This window comes from Peromyscus maniculatus, chromosome 15 (assembly GCF_049852395.1).
Source record: "Peromyscus maniculatus bairdii isolate BWxNUB_F1_BW_parent chromosome 15, HU_Pman_BW_mat_3.1, whole genome shotgun sequence".
Taxonomy (NCBI): domain Eukaryota; kingdom Metazoa; phylum Chordata; class Mammalia; order Rodentia; family Cricetidae; genus Peromyscus; species Peromyscus maniculatus.
Window position 1 is genome coordinate 35,016,880 of NC_134866.1, and position 22,703 is coordinate 35,039,582.

General features: G+C 38.2%; 1 protein-coding gene across 2 annotated transcripts; it reads left to right on the forward strand.

Moving 5' to 3' along the window:
* The first annotated feature begins 4,790 nt into the window (after nt 1–4,790).
* On the forward strand, nt 4,791–20,986 carry Rimoc1 (RAB7A interacting MON1-CCZ1 complex subunit 1). Of its 2 annotated transcripts, none has more exons than XM_042261497.2 (6): nt 4,791–5,117; nt 8,527–8,633; nt 10,914–11,060; nt 12,954–13,085; nt 14,007–14,121; nt 16,337–20,986. In XM_042261497.2, the coding sequence occupies exons 1-6, from the start codon at nt 5,018–5,020 to the stop codon at nt 16,618–16,620; spliced, it is 885 nt and encodes a 294-aa protein (XP_042117431.1). In that variant the 5' UTR covers nt 4,791–5,017; the 3' UTR covers nt 16,621–20,986. The 2 variants fall into 2 exon arrangements, with proteins under 2 accessions (XP_042117431.1, XP_042117432.1); XM_042261498.2 differs by having other exon boundaries at nt 4,960–5,117; nt 14,040–14,121.
* The last annotated feature ends 1,717 nt before the right edge of the window (nt 20,987–22,703 follow it).

Below are 22,703 nucleotides of genomic sequence, written 5' to 3' on the forward strand. Positions count from 1 at the left end.
ACTAGCTTTACAATTGCAAATTTGAAGATACAAATAAAAAGACTCCAGAGATAAAGAGTGGAATAAGAAAAAAGGTTCTTCCCAGTAGAGAAAAAATGGTTAAGCATAATCAAGGACCTATGGAGCCTCCTTATGAAAGAACTGAGGGACTGTTGCCTAAGATTATAAGGACACCACCTCAGGTATTTCCAGTAACTAGCAAATGCCTAGAAATAACCAATATCCTCAAGGTTATATTCAAATTAGTTGGAGACCTACAGAAATGATAGATCTGAAGTGATTTAAAGAGGAAGCAGAGGCATATGGGATGCATTCACCCCATGTAAGACAGATTTTAGATAACTGGGATACTCAGAATAGAATAATCCCACAAGCTTGGAAGGCTTTAGTGGCAGCTATACTAGAAGCTGGTCCTCAATTGCAATGGCTTACTTGATGGAGAGGGGAAGCAGTGGCCATGGAACACTGTAATCAGGCTAGAGAAGCAAATAGGCAGAAAGCAAACCTGGAATTCTTATAATGACTGTGTTTGCTTAGGTAACAGTTCCTTAAGACAATTCCTAGTTCAGATAAGGGATTTTGGTATTGGGGAATTGACTTTCTAAAAGGACTGTTGTATATCAATAAAAAGAGCTTCTGCAGAACTCCTACCCAGTCAGTCCATGGAGACTTTTATGAGAAAATAAGACCCCCACAAAAATACCAAGTAATTAAAGAAGTTTACAGATGAATGTTACAAGTCGTTGGTAAAGATAATTCAGTGACAAGCAAGATTTCTGTTTAAAAATACTTAAAAACTTTAAATCTTTCATAAATAGCTACAGAAATTTATTTCTTCTTTGCCACATGGTTTTTAATTGTATGTCAGTGGAGAGGGAGATGGTTCAAATGTGATTACTTTGCTTCTGGTATATTTTTGGTACATTGTAATTAATATGATATTAAAAATAAATCTAGCATTATCTTTTATTTGTTCTAGTCATGTGGGTTTCCTAAAGTACAATAACTAACTATAAGTTGTAGGAGGGAAATGCTTTTTTTCTAGTGCAGAGGTTCCCTGTGTTTAAATAACTTGTTGTGAATTGTTAAAGGCTGTCTGTTGCCTGTGTATCTCCATGGTGAAACCAGCTTCCTATGGGAACTTACTTTGTTATGATCTTGGATAACCAATGGAATCATGTATTCTATGGTTTGTGGGTTAACAGTTTTGTCCTTTTCATTCTCCTTTTCTGTAAATAAAGGACTAGACTGTTAGGCTCAGATCCCTTCCAACTCTCTTTCTCTGAAAATGAACACACCAAATTATCAGTTGAACAATAATTCCCAGTGTTAAGACTTTTCATTTAGACTACTATGGTTTAGCTGCATCACCATGATTGTAATTAAATTTTTTTTCATTTACTTTTATTTTATGTGTATGGGTATAGTGCCTGCATGTATGTCTGCATACAATGCTCACAAAGGCTAAAAGAGGTCATCAGATCCCATGGGGCTAAAGGTCTAGAAAGTTGTGAGTAGCCATGTGGTTTCCAGGAATCAGGAATTTAATCCAGTTCTCTTAACTGATCATCACTCCAATGAAGCATGATCTTAATTAGTCTTATCAATAAAAACCAGGAGTCAGATGAAAACTGAAAGATCAGAGTAGAGGAGCAGCCACAGTCACTTCTTACCTCTCAGAATCCTCTGGCCAAAGGGCCAAGATCCTGTCTCCACCCTGCCTTATCACTTCCTCTCTCCACCCAGCCTAGTCACTTCCTATCTCCTCTCCGTACAGACCTCCAGACCTCTATGGTTAACTCGTGGCTAGCTCCACCCTCTGATCTCCAAGCAAGATTTATTTGTTAGAGCATATACAAAATATCACCACAAATGTAAATTTCTAGTTCTTGAAAGTTATTATTACAAACTATTTAGGAATAAAAAATGTAGGACAGTAGTCATCTATTACAATCAAACTTGCAGTCATGTTAGGTATGTTTTCAAAGGTCAAACAGACACATTTTAGATAGGTAGGTGGTCTTTGAACACTTCAGAGATCTACAGAATATGGAATTTAAGATATTTTAATAACATAAAGTTCTTTTTTTTTAAATGACAATGAGACATGTATGCTCCTGGCAGCATCAATCTATTATTTCAAAGAAAATGATGGACATTGAAGAAACTCCCTATGGAGTTTACTTTCTTTGTGGCAAAAGTTAGCTGCTGGGCAAGAAATTACCTTTGCCTTGACTACTGACAGTATGCTGGCAGAATGGACAAGCAGGACAGTGAAGAAAGTGACTGCAGAACTTTGCCAAGACAAGGTGGAACAGTCCTTCAAAAATCCTGCTTCACAGATGAGTCTGTCAGATATTCCAAGCCTGTAGGCCAAAGATGGATGCCCCAGTGTTGCAGAGGAGCCTTGGGTGACTATCCAGGCAGCCAGCTGTTTCTGTTTTTCTTAATTTTGGAAGTTGTTTGCTCTGCACTTTCTGTTTACTCAGGTAATTTTATATCCTTCTGGGGTCTTTGATGGAGTTGAAGACTAAATAGTTACAAATATATGTGGTGATATTTTGTTGTACCCCAATAAAATTTGCTGAAAGATCAGAGAGACAAAGGAACAAGCCACAGCTACTTCTCACCTTGCCAACTCCACCAGTCCTCTCACTGAATGTCACTGAGTCCTCAGACAAAAGGAGTCCAGCCCAAAATGCTCTCAGTGGAAAAACCTTAGTTCCTGTCTTCTTATGCCTTATGTTCTCCACCCAGCCATATTATTTCTTTCCTAGTGCTGGGATTAAAGGTGTGTGATTCTCAAGTATTGGGATTAAAAGTGTGTGCCACCAATGCTTGGCTCTGTTTCTCTCCTAGACTGAGTCAATCTCATGTAGCCCAGTCTTTGAACTCATAGAGCTCCAGACAGATCTCTGCCTCCCGACTGCTAGTATTAAAGGTGTTTGCCACTACTGCCTAGCATCTATGTTTAATCTAGTGGCTTATTCTGGTCTCTGATCTTCAGGCAGATTTTATTAGGGTACACAATATATTACCACAATTATAGTTTTTCTTATTTATAATAGAAAGTAAATTAGATACAAAACTTTAGACTCACCAAGATAAGATAAATATTTTCTCTAATTTTGCCAAATATAAATAGGTTAGTATTACTGTAATTCTTACTGAATTACTGTTTTTTTGTATATAATCTTACTATGTTAAAGTCAAAACCTTACTTTTTAATTAGACAAAAAGGGTAAAATGCCATGTAATAATCCTCTTGTACACTGAAAAGATTTGTCACTGGAATTAGTTTAATAAAAAGCTGATTGGCCAGGAGCCAGGCAGAAAGTATAGGTGGGGCAACCAGACAAGGAGAATTCTGGGAAGAGGAAGGGCAGAGTAAGGAGTCACCAAGCCAGATGCAGAGGGAGCAAGATAAGATGTTATACTGAGAAAAGGTACGAAGCCATATGGCTAAACATGGATAGGAATTATGGGTTAAGTGTAAGAGCTAGTTAGTAATAAGCCTGAGCTACTGGCTGAGCATTTATAATTAATATAAGCCTCTGTGTGGTAATTTGGGAAGCAGCTACTGGGAATTTGTGAGTTGCTGGCAGGACAGAAACTTCAGACTACACTCCATCTGGCATCTGTAAATTTTTTATTTAGTGAGGTTTGGCATGTTAGAATAGGGATCCTTTAGTTTCTGTGGGTTGTTTGTTTGTAAACAGGGTCTCATTATGTACAGGCTGCTCTAGAACAGGTAGCATTCCTCTGGCCTCAGCCTCTCAAGTGTTGAGATTACAGGAGTAATGGCATAGGTGTTTGTACGTTTCAATTCACCTTGCTTATACAATGAAATTTTTCTGGCCTTCAGGTTCTTGATTAGAAATTAATTGGAGGATTTTATTGTTTTTTATTAGAAAACATTTTCTGAGTATGAATCTATGTGCCAGGTATACAAGCACCAAGGCACAGAACACGGGATTTTTTGTTCTGTTCATTCAGAGTGAATTGACAAGGAGAAAGAAACTGAAGTTACAAAGGCTAGTTGAAGGAAAGTCACTGTGATTAATCACTCTTAAAAGATCACAGTAGTACTTTTGTACTTTCAATACATTCTATTAGGCAAGAACAAAAACGTTAAAAATAAGATGGAAAGGATAGAGTTATTCAAGACATAGTGTGTCAAACACGTATCAGAAAAACTCACAAAGAGCATTAGATTTCTGTGGCCATAGGCAAAGAATTAGCATTCACGGAATGCAAACCGATTTCACCTCTTACGTGCCTATTAAAATCCAGAAGAACGCTTAACACTTTCAAGGAGGGGCTCAAGGTGAACTAAAACAGATAGTGCTGCAGTTATCACATTCAGGGTGCAAGACTCGTCAGATACATCCAAGCTAAAACAAGCTACAGGGCTAATAATCGGGAAAGCGTCTTTCCAACTAGCACCTCTCGGACGGTCGAACCGTCCGTCTCTGAGCTGGGATGAACCTCACCCGTCCGCAGACTTCCGTGTCTGACCACGGGACAACAATCCTTTTTATTTTTAGGTAACCTCCTCCACGACAGCGCAATCCTCTTTCCAGACCTTCCAATCGGCCCTTTGCCAGACAGCTGCAGGGGCCGCGCTCTCCAGGTCCCCCCCCCCCGCGGAGACAGCCGGCGTCCCATTGGCTCAGCCTGGGGCACGGTCGGCTGCCGATTGGTTGAAAGAAGGAGGCGGGAGGGAGGTGTGCCCTTACATCATCCCGGCCCCTGGAAGCACAGGATTGTGGGAGGGACGGGGCGACTGGGAGGAGGAACCAAATACCCGGAACGACCTCTGCGGGGCCAGGACGGTCGTCGCCCGGAGCCTAGGTCTCCGCCCCCCCAGGCAGAGTGGGCTCCGCCCTCGCTCCGCCCCCTCGGCAGGGTGGGCTCCGCCCTCGCTCCGCCCTCGCTCCGCCAGCGGGGCCGTCAGGTGACCGCAGGCTGGCGCGGTCACGTGGACCGGGGCGGGCGGGGCGCGCCCGAGCTGGCCATGGCGGCCGCGGTGTCCGGTGTGGTGAGGCGGCTGGAAGAGCTCGGGGACCTGGCTCAGGCCCACATACAGCACCTTAGCGAAGCCGCGGGGGAAGACGGTGAGGGAGCGCCGCAGCGGGAGGCGGGAGGATGGGGGTGAGACCCGCGGTGCCGCCGCCGCCGCCGCGCTCGCTGGCCAGAAGGCGCGGCCTGCGGTCCCCAGGCGGGGTCCCTGGCCCTGGCCCACTGAGGGCTGGCGCTTCGGAGCCGGTCCCCATTGGGCCGTCCTTTACCCTCTCCTCTGGAGTCGTGCTGTCCATGCAGCGGTTTTAGGATATCCCTCGAAACCCTTCTTGTTTACCTCCCACCAGATGTGCAGTGTCGAATCTGCGGAAAGGGTAGACTCTGAATAAAAGTACCCTTGGACGGTTCCCTGGATGCTTAATAGTGTGCACAAATGAACGTTTCTTTCTTTCTTTTTATTTTTTTTGCATCCAGTAAATACAAAGGGGCGTGCGTGACAGTTCACTTTCTCATTCCTACCTTGTAAATTTCCCCCTTTGTGTTCAATTCAAAATTCAGTCGCAAATAAACAGTATTTTACACAGTTGCACTGGTGTAGTTTAAATGAGCTTCCCTCCACACTATTTTAGTTCTTTCAAAGTCGTGCATAAACCGAGAAATATCTGAGCTGTTTCCTTAAAGAGAGAAAAAAAAAAGTGGGTTGGGAAATAGATCGTTCTTCTGATATCAGAATCAGTTTGCTTTTTATAATTTCTCAGTTGTAACTGATTGGACAGTACTTTTTTTTTTGAATGTTGTGCCTTTACCGTACACAAGCTTTAAAATTATTATAACTAGATTCATAGAAAAACCATAGTGAAGCATCTTTCCAAGTGATTGAATAGTTGCTATATTTACAGAATTGGTTCTACAATTAAATGAGCCACTTTGAATGAAGAACATTTGCTGGACTGTCTCTTAGGACAGTGTTCCTCAGTGTCCCACATACTACAGTGAGGCTATGGCTTTTGTTTTGTGGCAAGTGGAAGATAGGGTTCAGTAGTGACTGTTACCTGATCTGTATCCGGGTTACTTTTAATTCTAGTTTTATTTGGGTCAGCCCAGAATTCCTGATAATCTTTAGTCATTTATTACTGAACCCAACAGTCATTCATATTTTCTTTTGAAAGGATTCTATGATCCCCTGTAGAAGAAGCCTGGAAAGAGAAGTTCATTGTTACGTGGTCTTGTTTGGAGGCTTTTATACATTTAAATTTTACTAAAATCACAGTGGTAGCTGTCCACTTTATGAGTCAGTATTGAAGTTAATCTTACTAGAGAATTACTAATAGGGCTTACTTAGATTTAATTAAAACAAGATTATGTGTATTTGAATTAAACTTGGCCCCTTTTCATACAACAAAAACAACACACATTGGAAATTTGTCCTTTAGCCTAACAGTTACATGTTTTTATTAAGTTGTCACTATTGATAGTCTATTTTATTCAAAGTAGATTACATAAGGCACATCTTCATTCTACTTAAGAATGCTCTTTGTATTTATGGCCAATTTTTTTTGTTCATCTATTTCTCATTGCTAACAGTATGATAGTGTCTTGTATAGAATTATACCATAAGAAGGACATTTCCCAGAGATGATGTGAGTCACTTTTATCTTTTGCCTTGCTGGTTTGCTTTAAATATTTTTAGTTAAAGGGGATGTATTTTTATGGACTTTTCCATAAAAATTTTTATGGACTTTTCCTATGCCAGGACCGCATCCCCCTGCAGTAATAACGCTACCATCTTTCTTCAGCAGTGACTTGGTTCAGGACAAGTCTTGGCATTTGCAATCATCTTGGAAGTTAAGGGAAAAATATAAACAGCTTCTAAAGCGTGTGGGGAGTGCAGTATTCCATACTATTGGGGTTCACAGGAGAATCTTCTGAGTTGTATAGTTAGTACTTTTGGGGCCAATGAGAGATGGGAAGACTGCTAACTAGGTAGCATTCAGTCCAGGTGAATAGCGATCTTAACAGCAATAAAAAAAAAAAATCCTCTAAAGCTACAGTTTAGTTTTTTTCACAGGAAAACTAAAGGTCATGATGTGACTGCCAGCTGACATACTCGATGGTATTTTTATTCTAAAACTGAACGGATTATCTCTTTATGTAACGGCAGAGGCTGGATCAGATGGGACCACACCAACTCCTGCCTTGCCTGTCCATTGGCAGATGGTTAGGAAAGGTGCTGTATTTCAGAGCAGAGGCTTAGAGACTTTCGTGTCTTGCTTGTGGCATGCTTGTCTACATTTTACTACATGAAGTGATGCAGAGACAGGACGGGATCTTTGGGACCCACGAAGTCTGGAATCAGACGTAATGAAGATGTGGTAGTAAAGGGGAGATGGTGAAGGCTGCAAGGTTGGGTAACTTGTGATAAGAAAGTGCATAGGAAGTATTGGAATTTTTGTTTGTTTGTTGTTGTTTTTCTGTAGGTTTTGAAAGAATGAGGTAATTTGTTCCATAGCAAAGTTTTTTTTTTTTTTTGGTTTTTCGAGACAGGGTTTCTCTGTGTAGCTTTGCGCCTTTCCTGGAGCTCACTTGGTAGCCCAGGCTGGCCTTGAACTCACAGAGATCCGCCTGGCTCTGCCTCCCGAGTGCTGGGATTAAAGGCGTGTGCCACCACCGCCCGGCTCTCCATAGCAAAGTTTTAAAGCCTTTTAAATTGTAATCGTAGTTGTAGCAGCTAGAAATACAAATACAAAAAAGTTTGAGTTGTTTGCAGTCTGATAATTTTACAGATTTGATTTGGTCACTTATTCTTTTAGGCAACATTTGCAGTTACATTTATGAAATTACATGCATTCAGTGGAACTCTTCCCACAGATGTGTAGATTTTGCATTATTCCAATAAAAGTTGTAAATTTATTAAGTTTTTTGAGTGTTTCACCATTGTAAAAAACATTATAATAAATGAGAGCGACGTAGACGGCTCAGCAGGCGAAGCACGTGCTGTGCAAGCGGGATGAACTGTGGTAAATGCCAGGTTGCCGTCGTGGTTCCCATGTCATCCCAAGGCTCCCAGGGCAGGTTGGCTAGCCAGAGTAGCCGAACGGCAGCTCCGTGTTCAATGAGTGACCTTGGCTCAGTATAGACGGTGAGGAGGGATTGAGGAAGACATCTTAATGTCAGTCTTTGCCTTCCACGTGCATACCCACACGTGTGTGAACATGTATACATATGCATATACACTACACCCAAGAAAGAAGTGAGCTGTATACTTAATTCTTTAATAAAGTCGCTTAAGAATGTAGACCGAATTTAAGAAATAGCAACAGTAAATCTAAAAAGCTTTCACTCCTTTGCTTTTGATAATCAATATACTTTATTGTGATTGGGTTTTATGTAAGAAATTGCTATCTTGTCATAATATAGTTTTGTTACATCATTTCTGTTTATAGCTTTTTTGTTTAAAAGGCACTTTGAATTTATGTAAAATAATCATGTTTTTATTATTTACAGATCACTTTTTAATTCGGGCCTCTGCAGCTCTAGAAAAATTGAAACTCTTGTGTGGAGAAGAGAAAGAATGTTCAAATCCATCCAATCTTTTGGAACTGTACACACAGGTACTGAAACAAATGTGAAGTCTGGCTTTCCTGAGGGTATGTGTGATGCACACACATATTCATGAGGATGTGGGTGCTTGTGCACTTGAGTGTATTCATCTGGAGATCAGAGGTTGATGTTAGGTCTTTTCTTCAGTCACTCCATCTTGATTTTTGAGACGGGTCTCTCACTGAACCTGTAGCTTACGGATTCAGCTGGGCTGATGGGCCAACCAGTGAGGGCCAGAGATCCAGCTGTCTTAGCCTCCCCAGTGCTGGGATTACAGGTGCTCACTGCCAGGCCCGACTTCTTCCAGGGATGCTGAGAAACTCAGTTCCTTATGCTTGCGTCAAAGACTGCATTGACTGGGCCATTTTCCTCAGTCCCTGAACTCTGGTGTTTTGATGGCAGATTGATTATTTAAATGGTAGACTCCTAAAGGCTAAATATGTAATAAAGTCAAATTAATCTTAAAGCATTGAATTTTATTAATGAGAAAAAGAAACTGCAGTTTGCAAGGAGGAAGATTCATTAGATGTGTAAATAAAAATACTGCTATTAACACTGTTAATGATAACTAATCCGAATACTAGAAACGAAGGCCTAATTTTCTCCCCTGGAATTGACATTTTCCTAGGATTGTAAATATGATTCCTGTGCTGTCATACACATTCATGACATTTTTCTGTTACTTTTTGCCTTCTGTCTTAGTTAGGGTTACTATTGCTGTGAAGAGACACCAAGACCACGGCAACTCTTACAAGGAAAAATCATTTAATTGGGGTGGCTTACAGTTTCAGAGGTTTAGTCCATTATCATCATGGCAGAACATGGCAGAATGCAGACAGACATAGTGCTAGAGAAGGAGCTGAGAGTCCTATATCTTGACCCGCTGGCAACAGGAAGTACTCTGAGACACTGGGTGTCTTGAGGATATATGAAACCTCAGAGCCCACCCCCATAGTGAAACATTTCTTCCAACAAGGCCATACCTACTCCAACAAAGCCACACTTCCTAATAATGCCACTCCCTATGGGGACCATTTTCTTTTAAACCACCACACCTTCCTTTTGAGTGGTATCTGCTTTCTTGGTCTTCTCAAGTACTTCTGAGGAAAGCTGACATCAAGAACTATAATGCCATCACAGTAATTAATATTTGAATAGCACTTTGTGGTTAGCAAAGTGCTTTCATATGTCCTTTCTTGATTGCTAAGAGATAGTCAAGATGAAGTAGTTATGGAAAGTAGAGGACTTGGTTAAGTTTTGCAAGTGCGTATTTATAGTGTTGACAGGCCCATCACTGTGCTTCCTCATAGGAGGTACATGTTAGTGTTTCTCCCTCTAAGCATGGCTGAATTAACCTATAGTAGCTAAACCCCTAAGAACTAACTTGGAAGGTATCTAGCTCTTCAGAAGACTTTCCACTCTTGTCTGCTATGATGAGGATTATGCTTGGTCTTTCACATGAAGATCCTATAAATATTTGAACTTCCCCCAATACAGCAGAATATTTAGAGATACAAACTTAAATTTCCCATGTCTTGAATTCTGCCCATGGCTCTGAATCCATGGCTTCTTTCTGTAAGATGTTCATGGCTTTCAATCAAGCCTGTAAGATGCTGATCTCTCTCCCCTTGAAGATAAGGCCTTATCACTTAGGTATTATTAATTGTGCTTGTAGTGTTTCACATGTTTTACATATGCATTTTATTCTCAAAGAAAGGAAATTTCAAAGGCACTGCCTTATCCTTGCTTAGTTTTGTGACCAGTAGAAAAACTACCACTACAACCCAGTTTCCTTAGTATTAGTCTAGTTGATTAAAATAAGTAAAAGGGCTAAGGAGTTTTAACATCTTACAGGCTGTTAGGGACTCAGTGTTGGAATTCATACATGAATAGCATGCTTCATTTATGTGGTGGCAGGATGTATGCTCTCAAATACTGGCTGTATATTTGGGAAAAACAAATCTGAAGATTCAATATTGAAAAGTAGAAGTAGACTATAATACTTCAGGCATTTATAAACTTTTCAGGGGTTATACAAATATAAACAGCAAATAATTTAATAATTGATTACATTTCATAATTATGGTAATTGAAACATGAATCTTTATTTACTTCTTGAAACAGTACTATCACTAATCCTGTTTAGCCCTGAACATTTTGCTTACTTTCAAATTTAAATACATGTGTTAACATGGTTGAGTGTCTAATAAAGCTTTATATATGCAAGGCTAAATTCTTGGTTACTCTGTGAAGTTCCATCTCTTACAGATACTTTTCTTCTTTGTCTTAAGGCCATACTGGACATGACATATTTTGAGGAGAATAAACTAGTAGATGAAGATTTTCCTGAAGACTCTTCTCCCCAGAAAGTAAAAGAGCTCCTCAGTTTCCTTTCAGAACCAGAAATTTTAGTTAAAGAAAACAATATGCATCCCAAAGTAAGTTCTGTATGCTTGTGAATGGTAACAGAACATTGTCACATTGTCTTTCTGCTGTCCTGCTCTTTAGACTGTATTTGTGTTGCTTGTGAATGTATCTTTGTTTTAAATTAGGATTAAAAGAAAGAGTTTTGTTGGGCATGGTTTCACATGTTTTAATCCTCGCACTTCAGAGAGGCAAGAGTTCTGAGTTCGGGGCCAACCTGGTCTAAATAGGGAGTTCTAGGCCAGCCTGGTCTACATTAGTAAGTTCCAGGCTAGCCAAGACTGTTTAAAAAGATCCTGTCTCAAAGAGGGTAGGGGTTAAGGGAGAGGAGCTTAACACTCCAGGTCATGACCAGAAAAGTATATATATATATATATATATATATATATATTTTTTTTTTTGGTTTTTCGAGACAGGGTTTCTCTGTATAGCTTTGCGCCTTTTCCTGGAACTCACTTGGTAGCCCAGGCTGGCCTCGAACTCACAAAGATCCACCTGCCTCTGGCTCCCGAGTGCTTGGATTAAAGGCGTGCGCCACCACCGCCCGGCAAGAAAAGTATATTTTATGAACTCCTTTCAAAATATTTATATAATGGAATTTTAACTGTATTACATGCAGAATCCTTTTCTAACGTGGATGCTCCCTTGTCCCTTTTACGTTGCAGGTGCTGTTTCTTGATAGTCATATAATCTCATTTCTACATTTGTCTTTATTGCCTTTTTTTCCTTTAGAGTTTTGAGACAGGGTCTCACTGTGTAATGCTGGCTGCCCTTGAACTCTGTAGGTCAGGCTGGCCTTAGATTTACAGAAATCTACCTGCCTCCTCCTCCTAAGTACTAGAAAGAAAATTCATGTCCCACCACACCCGGTCCTTACTGTTTGTTTAAATCCTGGTCCTGGTGAACATTTGCTGCCTTTTTACTAGCACTGATGGCTTGTCTTCTGTGTGCTCTTTTCTCCTTCACCCTAAGAAGCTTTCCCTTGCTCTTTGCTGGAAATTCCTCTTTTTCATTTTAGAGACAGGCGTTGCCCAAGGATGTCTCCTTCATGCTTTGGTAGTCTCTGTTCTGTCTGGAATGTCCTGTTCACACACTTTGTTGGCCTTAATATATCTAGTCCTGGGTATTCCTTTATTTTTTTTAAACATTTATTTGTGGGTGCATTGTGTACATGCACATGCATGTGCCACAGTACACATGTGGAGGTCAGGACGGCGTACAGGAGTCATTTCTCTTCTTTCGTCATATGGGTTCTGGAATTGAATTCAGGATTTAAGGTTTGACCACAAGCACCATTACCTGCTGAGCCTCCTTACTGGCCCTACTGGATACTATTTCAAGTAAATTACTTCTTGTATTTATGTGCCTGTTGACTGTCTACCTAAATACCTTCTTGGCTCTATATATTTATTAGGACAAGCTTGCTGGAAAAGCAGATTACCCCAAGATTTAAAGGCCATACCACTACAAACATTTTGATTTATTAAAATTATTTTTTTCATATATATCTTTTCATTATTCTAGCAATTTAATTCTTATTCTATTCTCTAGTTCCTATTTCTTTCTAGAAAAATAGATATGATCTTGACAAAGTGTGTTTCTAAAAGGGTGTCATTTTAATGAGATAATGGATTTTTTTCCATTTTCCAAATAATAGTAGGGGGTTTTGCTACTATGGTATTTCAAGTTATTTTATGAAACTATTTGTAAATTACAGTTAGTTTGCTGTGTACATACCAACAGACAACAATTAAGTCTACTTAATTCCAACATAAGCCTTCCTCTGTAGCCTAACCTAGACACATTCTGTGAAATGAGAGTGCTTGAATCGCTTAGTTTTCTTTAGAAGTTTGATTTTTGTAAATGTATGGCTTTTTTGTGTATATGCATTTTATGTTTCTTTTTAGCTATGTGATTTGCTTGGGGATGAGCTACTGGAATGCCTCTCTTGGAGACGAGGAGCCCTGTTATATATGTATTGTCATTCTCTAACTAAGAGAAGGGAGTGGCTCTTGAGAAAATCTAACTTGCTTCAGAAGGTAAGAAACAATTTCATTTTTGATTTTGAATGTTAGCATTTACAGGCTTTAAAACATTTTATAATAACAGTAGTGAAATCAGAGATTCTGGACTAGTAGACCTACATTTTAGGTTCACAGGCTTTAGGTTCTTGGAATTTCTGTGAAGACTAAGATGACACATGAAAGAATATCATCATTTGGAGACTACTACATGTGTCTCTCAAGTTCTTGATTTTTATTTTCATTTGAATATGAGATAAAGCTATTAATTTCTAAATATTTAAAGAGGTTTTGATATGAGTCTCCCTTTGTAGGCAAGGTGATTCTGAGAAGCCTGTATAACTCTGCTCCTAAGACAGTATGACTCTGTGATTTGTATCTGTTCTAACATTATTATTCCAGAGACAAGAATCTTAGTATTGTGTCACTAAGAATTCCAGCTCAGTCTAAATGTACCCATAGTTTACATAGGCTTGGAAACAGGAAGCCATACTTTTAGGTAGAAAATTTTAGATATACTATATCTGAATCATAAAAAGGGCTGAAAATATAGTTTGGTGTTAGAGCACTTGTCTAGCATATGATAACCTAGGTGTAGTTCCCAGGACTGCAGAACAAATAAAACTCCATATATATTAAAGTTGTTTTTTGAATTCACCTTTACAACATTTATCCTTTGATAATATTTTTTTAATAAATGAATTACTGCCCCATGTGTTTGTGGTTGATATTTTCTTCTTGTTCCATACTCTTATTATTTGGGGGGTTTACTTCTATTAGAACAGTCTTAGAGTGGTGAGTTTTTATGCCATTGGAATGTAATGGTAATTATATATACTTGTGTATCAGTCCATTTATTCTTGAGTAAAGAATGAGACAAAAAGTACTTGTTTATAGTTCTGTGTATAATGCTTTTAATTATTTGACTTATTTATTTAGTACCTTGTTGATGGGATCAATTACTTGCTGCAGATGCTAAATTATCGATGCCCTATCCAGTTAAATGAAGGTGTTTCTTTCCAAGACCTAGACACAGCGAAATTACTAAGTACAGGTAAGGTGATTTCTTCTTAAAGTTTCGTAAGTGAAGTTTTTTGTTGTTAAGATTTTAGAAAACTTGCTAACTTTACTCTCATTTGAATTTCGTACTGCATTTAAATTAATTCAAGGACTAAAATCTTTTCATATAATGTAGAAAAACACTTAAAACATATTTAGTTTTGGCTAGATATAGTGGCAAAAATCTTTAATCCCAGTATTTAAGAGACAGAGGCATGAGGAATTGTGAGTTCAAGATCAGCCTGGTCTACATAGTGATTTCCAGGACAATCAGAGGTATATAACGAGATGTGATATATGTGTGTGTGTATGTGTGTACTTTCATTAATGTCTTTGTGTGTGAGTGAATATATGTACATGTATGGGGGTACCTATGGAGGCCAGAAGAGGATGCAGAGATGGAGTTAATTTGGGAGAGTTAATGTATGGTGTTACTTTTTCTTATTTTTGTTTTGACAAGAACTAGAGTTGGCTATTAGTATTATACTGGAAGTAAGTTTTAAATGAAATAGACATGTATGTGCTAATTGTACTTGCTAAGTAGAAATTGCTTTACACATAGACAACATAATGTAGTGTGGTCTCTCATTTTCCAGAATGCACATCCCAGACTCTGCTCTTTGGTGGCTACTTTTTATTGAAGCATGCTTTAGTGAATCAGCTGTTCTGCAAACTCTTACTTCACTTGCTGCTCCTTCTAGGTAGAATTTGAAGATGGCAGCTTATAAGAACAAGTTTGGTGACTTAGGCACATTCAAAACAGCAGAAACTTGCATTCTGCTATAGTCATACTTGTAGTTTTATTGAATTATTTTATGTGAGTGTCTTTGTCACTGTTCTATTGCTGTGAAGAGACATCATGACCAAGGCAATTCTTATGAAAGAAAGCATTCAATTGAGGGCTTGCTTGCAGTTCAGAGGTTTAGGCCATTATCATCATGGTGGGAGCATGATGGCAGGCAGGCAGGCCTGGTGCTGGAGAAGTAGCTGAGAGCTACGTCCTGATCCACATATAGCGGGCAGAGACTGGGCCTGGCAGAGAGCGAGACTCTGGGCTTGTTTGGCATGGGCTTTTGAACCCTCAAAGCCTACCCCTAGTGACACACTTCTCTAACCAGGCCAACCTTTAATTCTTTTAAATAATGTAGCTCCCTGGTGACTAAGTATTCAAATATATGAGCCTCTGGGGCCATTCTTATTTAAACCAACATGGTGAGGTTATCTTGACCATTTATTTGATGTAAATTTGCTTATCACACAAGTACTTGTACATTGGAATAAATCATTTGTTTGTGTCTAAGTGACTGTAAGAAGTTGATCATATATTTTAATAACACCATTTTTTTGTTTTAATTATTCACTTTTTAATCTTATGGGTTTATTTTTTTTTTTGAGATAAGGTTTTACTATGTAGCTTCAGTTAGCCTGGAACTCCTCTGTAGTACAGGAGGCTGGTCTGCAACTGTAATTCTGCTCACCTCCAAGGTTCAAATTACAAATGTTCCTACCACTCCTGGTGTACTCTCTTATTCTAAGTCTAATTTATATTTCTTACAAATTAACATGCTTTTGACCTTAAATATTTAATTACACAATTGCTGGGAATAATGTTAAAGAACTATTCATCTTTTGATGGAAATGGTCCTGGATGTGCTTTTTTCCTAGTGATACGAAGCATCTTGCATATCATTAGCATCTGATAATATAGACTTGTATGGCCCATCAAACACATGATACATAAGATTATTAGTAGACTCAAATATGGGACTGTCATAACAATACAGTTATATCACTGATCCTAGAACATCCTTCAAAATAAACTTGGTGTTCATGGATGCAGTTCAGGGAATTTATGAGAGTTCTGAAGTTGTATACAGAATTTAGGGTACAATCTAGAAGTGTTCCACTAGTGAAATTAATTCTCAAAAAAAGGTCCTAAGGAGGACTTCTAGAAATATTAAGAATACCTAGATGGTTATTAAAAAAAATATTATTTGACAATACTCGGCTTTGTTTGGGGGATGAATTTCTTTTCTGGGTAAAAGGCAAAAGTATTGATTAAGTTAGGATTGTGAGAGTGGTAGTGGGCTTTTCTGAGCATTAATAAGTGGCATGAAAAATGTTTATTGGTGATGACTTTATTAGCTTTTCAATAGCTGATGTTTCTTCTATAAACTTAATTCTAATTTCAAAATGAATGACCTTCCCAGGAATATTTAGTGATATTCATGTGCTGGCTATGATGTACAGTGGAGAAATGTGCTACTGGGGATTAAAGCATTGCCCAGATCCACAGTCAGAAAATCCTGAAGTTGATACTGATGCTTTTGGAGCAAGCTGCACCACACACAAAGAACCTTTGGATTTCCGAGAAGTAGGAGAAAAAATCCTGAAGAAGTATGTGTCGGTGTGTGAAGGACCTCTGAAAGCGCAGGAGTGGAACACAGCCAATGCAAAGCAGATCCTCAGCTTCTTTCAGCAGCGCTGCAGCTAGGTGGTCATCTGTCCTCCCAACTGAGAGAAGTAAAGATGGGTGAACCGGAAAAGAAGGCTTCAGAGAAGGAGCTCGGCTACACTGATCTTGAGAATAGTACACTACGTAAAGATGCCCAATGTGGCCACCCCTCTTTAATGCTATCACCTTTCATTGTATAGTCTTAATCTGTGAAAAAAGTATTCTCTAATTTCTAAAATGGCATATATGTTATTCTAACTGAACTTGAACTACACACAATCCTGCCACTGATAAGGAGGAACCCAATGTAGATTGACAGTTGTTTTCTAATACTTTAGGTTATATTTCATTGTAGTAAAATATATGTAACACAAAATCTCCTTATTTTGAAGTAGGCATACTTCAAAGATGAAAATCAGTTTTCCTCCTTGTTTCAAATATATACTATAAGTATAAATGTAGGCAATTAAAAAATTATAACTAATATTTAGATTTCCTTTCCAGTAAGCTAAATAGCAAAATATTTTAAAAAACGGATCATTGTATTTATTTTGCCATGTATTACTAATAATGCTTAAATTATTGACTTAGCTATTTTATAAATTATTTTCTTATTTTGTTTAAAACAAAAACTGCATGGTGTTTCCAATAATGAAGATAAAAATCAGTGTAGATGATTCTGTCATTAGTTCAGGGCACATCTTTGCCTAATGAACTTCACATATGTTTTGCCTTTATTAGGATTGACATGCTGATGGTCAAAGAGCCTCGTTTGCTGTCTTGCTCACCGTCTTCCTGCCTACCTCAGCTCCTGTTGTCTTGGGATGGTCTGTATGATGAGACCTTCTGACGCGCTAGACTTTTGCCCCAGTGACATCTGTACATCTGGTCATTTCTGTTACTGCTCCTTGAGTATCAGCCATACTCAGTTTCTTTTTCTAAAATCTTAAATTTCATTAACAGATGACAGTTCTCATCTTTTCAGCTTTTAAAATGCTCTTGTTTGTATTGGTTTTTCTCTATTTTCATTCTACAGCTTTCATCCTTTTTGCAGGTTCGTTCTTGACTGTTGTCCTAACTCTTGAGCAGCGAACCTTTTTCATGATTTCTTTGCCCTGCACCTCATGGGGCTTCATCGGAACTACTGTCCCCTGGTCTTCCCTCTTCTCTTCTGTCTTTAGCAGGCTCTCAGCACTGGGTTAATCCTTCCTCCACCATTTATTCTTAGAAGGCTCAGTTCTATGGAAGGCATGTAGTCCTTCCAAGCGTGTTACTACGTGTATGACTTCACTTAGAAGAACCCTAACTGCAAGCGACAAGGTGCCTGTCCTTCCCACTGTGGTAGAGTCCAATTTCATTAGTCACTTCTACCGTGGTTCTTTAACAGGAAGTTTAGATTCTAAGGGAGTCAACTTACATTTACTCACTTTTCTGTTTTAAAAGAAAAAATAGGCTGCTCGCTTTCTGTTGACTACTCTTTGCTATTCCCTTTGTTTCTCTTGTTGTTTCTCATTTTCTGCGTGTCCTCATGAAGGGTATGTTCTTTCTTCTGTCCTTTCTCCTTCTTTCTTTTTATTCCAAATGCTCATATTAAGCAATACCTTTCACGGCCATTTGGCTTGTAATAATGCCTATACCAGGCTGATTTCCATTCCAGGAACTTGAGCTCCATTTCCCTTGCTCTCTGAAGTTTATTTCTAACTGCCTATTAAATGTCTTCACTTGGACAAATACTGACTGCACAGTAATTTTAAGGTCAGTATGAGCAAACATCAAATTTTTAGCCTTTATGGGAAATCCTCTCTGCTTCGTTTCCCCCAGTTGTGTGTATTTTTCAAGTAGGGAAACAGAGGCCTACCTTCCCATCTTCATTTCTACAACACTCTCACTTGTGTTCTAGACCAATGGTTTCACACATCAAAACCCCAGGCTCCTTTTGATAAACAAAATTCTGAATCAGCAGTGGAAGTCAGGGGAGATTACTCCATCCCTGCTGCAACTCCTAGCCTGTCTTTATACAACCAAGATTTTTATCTCACCTAGCATTTTAGCAAGTTTTATTATGAAAATACCTTAGCTTTCTAAAAGTAAATGATCTTTAATGTGCTTTTTAGAAGCACAGGCTTCTTCAGTGGGTCATAATCCATTAATCAAGTGCTTCCAGTACTTTTCCCAAATGCACTTACGTTTCCAACCTCAGTACCTTTGTAGACATCATTATTTCTAGGCCCTTCTTTGTGGCCAGATAATACTTTACTTGTATGATGTACCTTTAGTAATACTATGTCCAAAGGCTTTTCTTCAGCCCTTTCCAGTAGACATTAGACGTTCCTTTATTTTTTCTATCTTCCTTTCCCGTGTGACCACAGTACAATGTGTTGTAATTGTTTTCCTTGTAATTGTTTTACTGAATGAACTCCATATCTTAACATTTTACCTTTGCACATACTGTTCTTTGCATGGTAGGTAGTAATGTTTTTTGAATTAATGAGGCATGATTTGAAATGCCAAATTTTGCACAAAAGGGTTGCTGCTATTGCATTCCAAACTGCCATGCCCTCTATACCAGCAGTTGATACAGCAATGAGGAATATAGATTCCTCAGAGGAGTAAAGTGTTCCTCGGATACTAAACCTGAGAAAATAAGACTTCATTTTCAGAAGCTGAGAGCTTCAAGTTTTGCCTTTATGACCTTTGTGGACTCACTGGATGGTACAATTATGAGGGTATTCCTGGGTGCTTTTTGTGTATTTTACTCCCTCCGCCCAAACAATTGGAGAACAATTTGTAGACCATGATAGTTTCAGTACTTTTTACTGTGGTATTATAAAAGAACAACACATTTTGTATTCATTTAATCTTGAGGAGTAAATTCTTTATTTAGAATGAAGTAACCTCAAAATACAAAATACTCCACATATGGACAGTAATTAAGCCTACAATCAATTCTTTCAACAGCTATTGTATGCCTACTACATGCCATATCTTGTTCTAGGCACTGAGGATATAGCTTTGGAAGCACCCTCCTATTATGGGGCTTTCAGTAGAGGAAGAATATATACAGTATGCCAAGTGACACCACTATAAAGCATTAAGCAGGGTGTAAGGGACAAGTGTGACTTGGAAATGGGTGCTATCTTATAAGGAGTGGTTGGAAAGGCACATCTAAGTACCCATCTTCAATTTCCATCCTGTTGTTTAGATGCCTTGTATATTCAGTACATTCAAAGATTTTCTTACCGAAGTCACCACTTAAAACTTTCTCATTTCTGTTGCATTTAATAGATTTCTGATCAGTGGTGTTCCTAATCTATACTGCCTAAAGGCCTTGGGCTTTTTATTCATTCCAGGTGGTTTTCTTTCTACCTTCCACTTCCCTTTTCTGCCTTCTATAAGGTTACTACTTCTGTCCACAGAAGCCAAAACTGTAGTTTCTTTAATATCACTTCCCTATATATTTTAAACACAATATGAGGTAACATAGTATGGAAATATTATATTAAGAGGTACTTAATATAGTCACGATTAATTTATACATTATATATTCATGCTAGTGTTCAGTTTTTATTTTCCTACTTCTAGTGAAAAATCGCTATCTTCAGTATGAATTCTCTGCTGTTTATTAAGATGTAAAATGTTATAGGATTTTCCATAATCCTTAAATGTTTATCATTCTTTACTCAGTATGAATTTTCTGATGTGGATTAGGCTTTAAGACTTGATTGTGAGTTTGAGGCCAGCCTGGTCTATAAAGAGAGTTTCAGAGCAGCCAGGGCTATTAAACAGAAACCCTGTCTTTAAAAAACAAAATCCCAAAGAAAAAAAGGACTTAAGAGACTGTCTCTTGCTGTGTTTATAGGCTTTCTGGCTACTGTGCATTATCTGATGTTAAGGTACATATCATTGACATTCCCTTATCTTTTGCATACAGTAGAATGAGCTAAGAGTCATGACTAAAAGGCCACCGTAAAGTTATGTTCCTAGCTTTACAGTATGCGGTCAGTGCTTTGATAGTCATTAAAGTGTGAGCGCTGTGAAGGCATTCTTAGAGTTACCTTCCTGACGCTTTAAAAACCCACTGCTACTAACATGGTCTACTTTTAGGTTGCTTGTCTCCTTGGTCCGTCTTCTAGGGCCCCTTTTGTAACTCTATGAATACCCCGTCTGCCACATAATCCAGGATCCCATAGTTCTCTAGTATTACTTACCCTGAGTTCTTTTAATATAAAATGAAATACATTATGGAAGTATTATATTAACATAAGCTTAATATAACAGGAATTAAAAGTATTCATTATGTACTTATGCTGGTGGTTAGTAGTTTTGTTTTACCAACTTTCAGTAACATTTTCCAACTACAGTGTTTTGGAACCTATGATTAATAAAATAAAATCACATTCCCCTACTTGTTTCTTGTTTTATATTTTTTTCTTGCATCGGAGTAAAAATGTTTCCTCTCAGTATGCTTTTCTAATCTCTGAATGCTATTCTGGTCCTGATAACTTGCAGATAGGTTAGCATAATGATTCAGATTGTGAGTTCTGGGGCTAGAAGGCCTGAGTTAAATCACAACCCTGCCACTTCCTAACTGTAACGCTTATGTAAATTAATAAATCTTCCTGACTTTTAATATTCTATTTCTTTTTATTATTTTTAAGCATGTTTAAATGGTGTGTTTCTGTGCATGTGGCCCATGGAGGCTGGAGCTGAAGTTTCAGATGGTTGTAAGTCACCTGATGTGGGTGTTGGAACTCCAGCTTCCATCCTTTGCGGGAGCAGGGGGAGCTCTTAACCATGATCCATCTCTCTAGCCCCTTAATCTTATTTCAACAAGTATTTCCATAATGAATCTGAATTCTTCCTCGTTCAATAGATAATTCACATTTCCTCGAAATGTAGGAGCAGTGGCGTCTCGTTTCTTCAATTTAACTGACTTTGTTTCTCATGCTAATTTTCTTTCTCTGAATATGTAAAATAAAACACAACTTAGGAGGAGAAATGTCATCTAAGTAATTAATTCATAAGTCTTTTCCTGATAAGCCTGTGGTTGGCCTATTCACTATTAGCAATGGCATGTGGAATAATAATCATTTTAAATTCAGATTCTCACAGAGCTTCAGTTGCTCCGGCACCAAGCTTTGTTGAATTTCTACTTGTCATTTAGGTCCTCGGGCACTACTTTTTGAATAAAGGGTTCTATTGAAAAGCATTTAGTGTCTACTACTGAGCCGTGAGTTCTGGTACATGCTGGCTTATATTGTTAAGTATCTGTCACTTCACTGTTCATACACTAGCACCTGTTTCCTGTAGCCTTGTGTGTTCTTTAAAGATTTAATGTTTATAAAGATGTGGGTCTTGCCTTCTACTTTGAAGTTATAAAATGGGATTAATTTTTAAACATTCTATGAACTAGATGTAGGAGAACATTTTGACAATAGAGGTTAAAACAATTATATATGCAAGATCAAAAAATTTAAATATTTTCCAAAAAATATAGCTTCATGTCTTGGAATGGTAAACAGTTACAGGTTGACAAAGATTTTAAACTAAATTATGTGGAATCCACCTATCATGCTTGTTATCAAGAACAGGATTTTACGTACACCTTCAGGTTATTTTGATTGGGATGTAATTTGTCTTACTGTGGTGTAACATGTTTTGGTCCTTACTAAATATTCTTAAAAGATTTTAAATAATTTAACATGAGAATATTAAAGTATCCCATGTAAATAACAAGTCTAGATTTGGAACGGATTTGGGGATTAGATTAATCTACTTGAAAATGACTGACACATGCTACTACACAGGTGTTTGTGTCTTTCCTAAAGAAACTGTATCCAGCGCTGTATAATATTATTTTGTTCTATAGTCTACCTCTGGTTTCTTAAATTTCTTTTAAATTAAGATTAAAGTGAGCAGAACAGACTTGGCTTTTGAAAGATTAAAAATTCACTAGTTACTTTTAAGAATACCACATTCTGTTTTCTCTTCCTATCAAATTTTCTTCCATCCTGTCCTTTTATGATAGATCATTGAACAATTTTTTAGTGTACTTAAATTTTTGTAGTGGGCCTAAACTCGCCGTTTTGGTATAAAGTACCTAATGATTGGGCTTTTTTTTG